Source organism: Gymnoscopelus microlampas (assembly GCF_963454915.1).
Source record: "Gymnoscopelus microlampas genome assembly, chromosome: 15".
Lineage (NCBI taxonomy): Eukaryota > Metazoa > Chordata > Actinopteri > Myctophiformes > Myctophidae > Gymnoscopelus > Gymnoscopelus microlampas.
In genome coordinates this window covers 4,759,495-4,767,542 of record NC_139952.1, presented here as the reverse complement: position 1 = coordinate 4,767,542, position 8,048 = coordinate 4,759,495, and the positions used below count along the sequence as shown (strand labels likewise).

Genomic DNA, 8,048 nt, shown 5'->3' with positions numbered 1-8,048 from the left:
GATTTCTAGCTCCATTCACTCCTTGGTTAACTTATTACTTTAAAATCCTGTATCTCGGCTCCTGTGTACTTTTTTTTTTAACATGTTATTTTGGGTGAAACATGCTATTTTCGAATTGGCTGCAGTTATGGAACGGATTACCGCAATCGGATTATTTTTTTCCACGATTCTACGAGACTCCTGTGTGTGTGTAATGAGGGGATCACCGTGAGGACGGTGATCACGGAAAATATTTTGTGACTACTTAAAAAATGTTTTTTTTAACATTGAATGTAATGCTGGCAGTGGGGGAAGTAAAAAAGAAAAACCCTCTGGCAGGGAATGTGTTAACTGTACTTGTGCTGTTTTTAAGTGCCAGGCTTTTTCAAGCTTGTTGATCCCTGTGCCATGAAAAAGGCTATTATTTTACCTTTTCAATTGGTCACAGAATGTTTGTCTTCAGTGTGATTGATCCCCTGATGGTTCCTAATCACTGAGTCACTTCAGGTGTGGTTTCACAAATTTCAACAAGGTCATTGTGACCTCGTTGACATTTGTTTCTGATGTTTGAAAGTGGCATGGCACACTCAGAAATACAGGGTTTACAATGGTAGGAAAAATGTTTTTTTTTTCTCCGTTTCCTTTTTAACATTGAAGTGGATGGAGCAATACGTTTTTGAAAATCGTTTTCTCCTAGTTCCTTTGAGATAAAAATGTAAAAAAAATAACCAAAAAATAAATTAAAAATTTAAAAAATTTATTTTGATTTTTTTTTTTTTTTTTTAGGAGACGTCAAAAGACGTCATTGGCACTAATGGCCAATTGAAAACAGCCGTCAAAAGACGTCATTGGCATTGAATGAGTTAACATTTCTGCCTAATAAAATATTCAATAAAAAAAAGACCCCTGTTACTGAACAAACACTCTATAGCGATGATTACTATCAGAATATAGAGCTTTAACCTTTTAACAAAAATCGTTTTGTTTTAACCAAAAAATATCACTACCTTTAAACTGTTACTCATTTAGCTGGGGACCCCCTGGAACCCCTTCAAGGACCCCTGGGGGTCCCCGGAAACACTGCTTTAGGACTCGGGATCAGCATCGGACGGAAAAAACATGGCATCGGTCTGGCTCTACAGAACAGAACAGAACAGAACAGAACAGAACAGAACATGACAGGAGAGGACAGGCACAGCAGGTGGTAGAAATGTCCCACATCCCTGTGTCTCTTCAGGACCCCTGGGGGCCCCCCCCAGCGTATCTGTGAATGTGTCACACATCACAGTGTGTTTCTCAGCCTTGTCTGCGGATGTTCGAGATATCACTGCGTGTCCTGGAGGACCCCCATCATGTCCGTGGACGTGTCGGCCGTCGCCGCATCCCCTCGGGGCCCCCCGCCGCCGTGCCTGCGGATGTGTCTCTTGTAGTTGGAGTTGTCGCTGAACCGCTTGCCGCACAGGTGACAGCCGTAGGGTTTCTCCCCGGTGTGGACCCGCAGGTGCTTCTCCAGGCCGTCGAGCCGGGTCAGCCACTTGCCGCAGATGTCGCAGCGGAACGACTTGTTGTCCCCGCGGTGGTCCCTGAGGGCGCCGTGGCCGCCCCCCCGGTGGAGACGCACGTGCGCCGCCCAGTACATCCGCTGGCCGAACGCCTTGCCGCACACGCTGCACACGTAGGGCGGGTTGGCGGGAAGTCCGGAGCGCAACGTTCGGCACTTGGCGGCGTGCGGTGACGCGGCCGGACCTCTCGGAGGCGGCGGCGCGTCCGCTCGCGTGATAGACGACGACGACGTGCCGGGCTCGCAGTCCAAGCCGTTGGGGGTCTCGTGCCGGTGGACGGTTAGCGGCGGTGGGGGGGGGTTCGGTCCCTCGGGGTGTTTGTCCGTCACGCCGGCGGTCTGGATCAGCGTCATCTTGATGACGTGGTCGTTGTCCCCTCGCTCCTCGGCGCTCCACATCTCCTCCGGTTCCTCTTTGACGCGCGGAAGTTCCTCCGGAAGTTCGGACGCCTCCAGACTCGCCGCCGCGGAGCCGCTCTCCAGGAGCTGAGGAAGATCTGTGAAGCACAAAGAACTTCACCCACTTAAAACCGGGAACGCATCTGTGATTTTTTTTTAACTCAAATCTTTGCGTCTGGGAGGTCCCTGGAACAACATATTTTGAGATGGGGGTCCACGGCCAAATACATATTATTTTGGGGGTCGTTGACATGGAAAAAGTTTGAGCACCACTGATTATAGCAATATATGTTTTTTCAAAAAACTGTTAGGACATTTGTAGAATCCCCAGAAGCAAAGATTTGAGTTACAAATGCTCACTTTAAAAAATATATATTCAAAGATTTGCAAAATAAAAATCATGATTTAAAAAAAAAATCAGATCTACAAGTTCATAGCATGTCTACGGTGGATTTTTATGAAACAAAAACTTTGCAGATTGAAAGAGGATAATTCAAGTTTTCCGTACAGCTGCAATGTTGGTGAGTTAAAGTTGTTTAATACAATCAGATTGGATGTATGGGCTATCAAGGGTTGGTATTGCAACTCCAGATTCCAGATATTAGAAATAAGAGTAATAAGAGTTTCTTGCGGCTTGTAGATCTGCTATTTCCAAAAAATGTTTATACATTTGAAAACTTGTGAAATGGAACCTCTGCACGATTAGTACTTTCTACTTTCGGTACTTTAAGTATTTTGATACCAATACTTTTGCACTTCTACTCAAGTACATTTTGAATGCAGGACTTTTACTTGTAACAGAGACAGAGTATTTCCACATTGATTGCAGTATCGATACATTACTTAAGTAAAAAAAAAAAAAAAAAACATGTGAGTAGTGTTTCCACCACTGGTTTCTGCCTAGCCCTGAAACATGACTGTGATATCATGACAGTCATGGCGCAAACTTGTTTCTGGTTTTTGAAATTTCTCCATTTACAACCCGTACATCTACATCAACGATCATATTTCAAATATAAAGTGCTTACCCCATGGCCATGGATGTAGCAAGTCAAAACGCCCGGGTCTATGTACCCGCATCTTCCGTATTGTTCAATAAAAAGCATTTCAATCCAATCGGCGGCCGTTTTCTCATAGAGTTACAATGTATCAGAGTGCAATACACCTCCCAAACCAATAGGGGCGCGTAGTTGAAAGCATAACGGGGACATTTTGAGAAAATGGCCACCGAATCGGATTAAATGCTTTTTATTGAACAATACGGAATATACGGGTACTTAGACCCGAGCGTTTCCACTTGTTACATCCGTGGCTTTGGGGTAAACACTTTATATTTGAAATCTGAACGTTTATGTAGATGTACGGGCTGTAAATGGAGACATTTCCAAAACCAGGAACAAGTTGCGCCATGACGCTTGCGAAAGACGAGCGTCATGTGTACTTTGACTATTCAAAAATATCAGATCTACAAGCTCATAGCGCGGCACCGAGTGCCGCGCTATGAGCTTGTAGATCTGATATTTTTGAAAAATCTGATGTGAACCTAGCTGTAGTATACAACCCTCGTAGACGTATTTATGATTCTGACGTTTTCAATCTACGAGAGTTGTAGGGTTCACGCCCCATGGAGACCTGGACTTTCTGCACTATGCCCCGCAAAGTACTCCAAACGTGTACAAATTGAAAATAAAGGTGCTTACCTCAAAGCCCCAGATGTTAAATACTTCTACGGGGTAGTAGTTTAACGTAACAATCCATATATTTCAATAAAGAAGTGTTTTAATGTCGTCTGTGGCCGAACGCCATTTTTTCACCCTGTTTACATTTAATGTAATTCCGGGTTTCACCGGATGCGCCCCCTCACTACCCGTCACTACCGCCCATTGGGAACTTCCGACAGAATCGGCCACAGACGGCATTAAAACACCTCTTTATTGAAAGATATGGATTTTTACATTAAACTACTACGCCGTAGAAGTAGTTAACATTTGGGGCTTTGGGGTAAGCACCTTTATTTTCAATTTGTACACGTTTGGAGTATCTGAGGGGTATAGTGCAGAAAGTCCTTGTCTCCATGGGGGGTGAACCCTACAACTATCGTAGATTGAAAACGTCAGAATCATAAATACGTCTACGAGGGTTGTATTCTACAGCTAGGCTATAGTCTCTGACCTGCATCGTGATAGGGATCTTCTTCTTCTTCCATCTTGACGTGGGGCTTGACGCTGAGGTCCAGCAGCCTCCTCTGTCTCTCCAGCTCCAGGGTCTTCAGGCTGAGCCTCTCCTCCAGGTCACACAGCGCCCTGCCGAACACCAGGAAGATCTCCTCCGCCGCCGCCGTCAGCCGCTCGTTGATCAGCAGCCTCAGCATGGCGATCTCAGACATGATGATGGGAATGAATAAAGCACAGCGAAAATGAATCAAAACCCTTTGGAAAGTGTGTAAAAACTTCAAAAACGATGTTAAAAACTCCCCCAAAAACACCCGTGGTTCTGCTGCTGGGCTGCAGCTGTTGATAGCGGTGTGTTCCGTGATCAACCATACATTAACAAATGTAACACTTCCGGTGGACGATCTCTTCAGAATAAGAGTTCGCTCTAGTAATGGGCAGTGGGTGTAAAGCAGTGGTTTTCAACCTTTTTCGCGTCAAGGACCCCCAAATTGACACATATTAGCCCACGGACCCCCCATTTGAAAAGGTATGCCAGGGACTCAACCATTTAGGTTTATTGGGGTACAGAGTACTTCTACATTGCAGTATTGATACTTTTACTTAAGTAAAAAAAATTGAGTACTTTTTCCACCACTGGTAATGGGGATCAATAGCAATTTAAAAGACATACATCATAAATGTGTTTTTTCAATACATTTGTGTCATTTAAAAACAAAACAAAAAAAAACTGGCACTTAAAAGTGCTGCAGTATGAGCCATTTAAAAAGACATACATCATAAATGTATTTTTAAAATAAACGCATGTCTTTTAAAAAACATTAAATCCGATGATCTTACTTTGAAGGCAACCGGAAACCTTATATTTGCCAGCTCCAAGAACCGCATGTCCTATAGTTGATGACGGAACGGAGCAGCTGTTGATGCTGTTTTTGTTTTGACTTCCGCGTCAACGTGTTTGCATTCTGGCTGGGAGTGGAACGAGTGACGCAGCTCTACTGCGCCCCCTGTTGAAACGGAAGGCTGACATACCTGCAGTACTTCAGGACATTTTAGAGTCGAATCAAGGTGTATATAGATAGCCCTAGAACAGTGGTGGAAAAAGTACTCCAAACATTTCTAATAGTACCAATACTGTAATATAGAAATACTCCGTTACAAGTAAAAGTTTCGGAATAAAACATTTATTTCAAATTTACTTGGGTTACAGTACTGGTATTGGTATCAAAATGTACTTAAAGGACAACTTTGTTTTTTTTACAACTTTGGTTTATATTTTAGCTTGTAATTAAAGTAAATAAATAAATGATGAGTGTCATTTTTTTTTCATTTACTGCTTTCTATAGTTTTAGCAATATTTGCGATATTTTTTACAGTGGGCGGGGGCATTCTGTCCGGTGGCTAAATATGCCTTTTTTACACAATAAAAAAGGTAAGGTGGTCTTTGATGGCCAGATGTGAGTTACTGGGGGCTAGAAGAGCTACTGTAAATAATAATAAAGAAAACACCGGGTTATTGTGTAGAAAAAGACATATTTAGCCACCGGACAGAATGCCCCCGCCCACTGTAAAAAAAATCCTGAAAATTGCTAAAACTATAGAAAGCAGTCAATTTAAAATTTTTAACGCTCATCTTTTATTTACTTTAATTACAATCTAAAACATAAACATTGGTTGTAAAAAAACAAAGTTGTCCTTTAAAGTATCAAAAGTAAAATTACTCGTTACGCAGAATATCCAGTTTCACAAGTTTTCAAATGTATAACATTCTTAAAAATCCTTGGAAAATAGCCGATCTACAAGCTCACAATGCGTCGCGATGCGACGCATTGTGAGCTTGTAGATCGGCTATTTTCAAATGGCCGAAATTATATAGGACTGAAGCGGTTAATGTATGTTTTGTAATAATAATCAAAATCTACAAAGTAACTAGTAACTAAAGTTTTCAAATAATTGTAGTGGAGTAAAAGTACAATATTTGCCTCTGAAATGTAGTGGAGTATAGAAGTAAAAGTATTGAAAATTGGAAATACTCAAGTAAAGTAAAAATATGTCAAAACACAAATTGTACTTAAGTACTTAAGTAAATATACTTTACACCACTGCCCTAGAATCAATGTCTGTGATATTACATATATTTCATGCATTCCAAATACACAGCATAGATCCAGGGCTGCCAAGTGCCAACCCTCCTAGATCCTGCAGAGGTCTTCCTTTATTTCAACCATATCTCCTTCTGGACTCCTGGATTGTAATTTCTCCTGGATTTGTCCTTGATTTGGTATCAAACTCCCCAAATCCACCAGAACACAGCAGGAAATTACATATATGTTACCCCCAGACCCCCCGCTTGGGGGTTGTGGTCAGTACCTGCAATCATACAGAGATATTCAATTTTAAGTAATGAATGGTTAGCATTTAAGACGGGTCTTACATTGCTTCACTCAGCAAATCAATTTCTATAGGCCTACTTTTTGTTTTTAATCAGAGAAGGATGACATTTTACCCATCATTTCCCTATGCTAGTAAAGCAGGCCTGATAAAAGTATTAAACTCACAAAATTCACTAGAACACAGGAAATTACATCTACTCTGCTAAAAATCCAGCCCAGTTAGCAGACTGATCTGGGCGGCCTTTATATGTATGTGTCGTGTTGCGTGTGTAGACTGTGTTGTACTCACCCAATAATTAATTCCTGTGACTTGGAGTCAGATATTGTCCTCTACTTTCATAGCCATTCGAAAGGTCTGGCAGAAAACGTGTTTTAGTAAAATATCTCCACTTTTCCACGAGCTGCACACGGATGACATTCTCTCCGGGCGAGGGTCCAGAAATGACTGCAAGGACTGAACATATCAAAACTTCCCCTTTCCTTCCAAAAAGTATAAAAACATATAGGGGGAAAAAAAATAAAGAAATGTCTACTACATTGTTTTACTCTGTTCCCCAGATTGACAATTTGGCCAATGTTTGAACAGTTTTTATAGTATAGTTTGTTGATTACTTTTGATGCAGTAATTATTGAGGTATTAAAAAGGTCACCGTCATCTGGGGACCCCATCAACAATCATGTGATGACCCTGACCCTCAGGTTGAGAACCACTGCAGTAGAGCTGTGAAAGAAAGTCTGCTAAGACAGGATGATACAGTGTGCTTTGACCTTAATGCAGTACCTCTTGTCAACCAGTAGGCGTCCTACCAGACCACAGAATAGAGATGTCTCAGCAGAAGAGCAGGTGGACTACAACCACCCTGAAAAAAAGTACTCACATTGTTTTACTTAAATAAAAGTAGCAATACTGCAATGCAGAAATACTCTGTTTCAAGTAAAACTCTGGTCGTCAGAATGTACTTGAGTAAAAGTACGACAGTATTGGCATCAAAATATACTTTAAGTACCAAAAGTAAAAGTACTCTTTAGGCAGTACTCTTTAGTGGCAGCGGTGGCCTAGTGGTTAGAGGGGCGGCCTTGATACCGGAAGGTCCCTAGTTCGATTCCCCAATTCATCACATCAATCATGAATCACCGCTGAATAGCCCTTGAGCAAGGCTTCCATGCAGGGTCCGGCTGGAAACAAGCTTCGTGCTTAGTCCGACACCCTGGGTAAACAACAAACTTTGCTTTGCTTTGCTTTGCAAAATGTCCCGTAACCGTTTCACAAGTTATCATATGTCTAAAATGTATGAAAATCCTTTGGTAATAGCAGATCTACCAGCTCACAACGTATTGCGACGCATTGTGAGCTTGTAGATTGGCTATTTTCAAACAGCCGAAGTTTAAATAGGGCTGAAGTGATACATGTATGTTTTGTAATAACAATACAAATATAGAAAGTAACTATAGTAATTTAAGTTTTCAAATAATTGCCATGGAGTAAAAAGTACAATATTTGTCTCTGAGATGTAGTGGAGTAGAAGTAAAACTATTGAAAATTGG

At 41.7% G+C, this 8,048-nt stretch overlaps 1 protein-coding gene across 1 annotated transcript; it reads right to left on the bottom strand.

Annotated features, from left to right (window-relative positions):
• Window positions 1-484: 484 nt before the first annotated feature.
• Window positions 485-4,402, bottom strand: LOC311062474 (uncharacterized protein). Its single transcript, XM_084081532.1, has 2 exons — window positions 4,112-4,402; window positions 485-2,037 (listed from the first exon to the last, which is right to left on the bottom strand). Exons 1-2 carry the CDS (start codon window positions 4,323-4,325, stop codon window positions 1,304-1,306), a joined length of 948 nt encoding a protein of 315 aa, XP_083937658.1. The 5' UTR covers window positions 4,326-4,402; the 3' UTR covers window positions 485-1,303.
• Between the last annotated feature and the right edge of the window lie 3,646 nt (window positions 4,403-8,048).

Coding starts and splice junctions, on each gene's coding strand:
- LOC311062474 (XM_084081532.1), bottom strand. CDS start 4,325: ATGTCTGAGATCGCCATGCTGAGGCTGCTGATCAACGAGCGGCTGACG. Junction 2,038..4,111: donor AGATCCCTATCACGATGCAG/GTCAGAGACTAT, acceptor TGTGCTTCACAG/ATCTTCCTCAGCTCCTGGAG.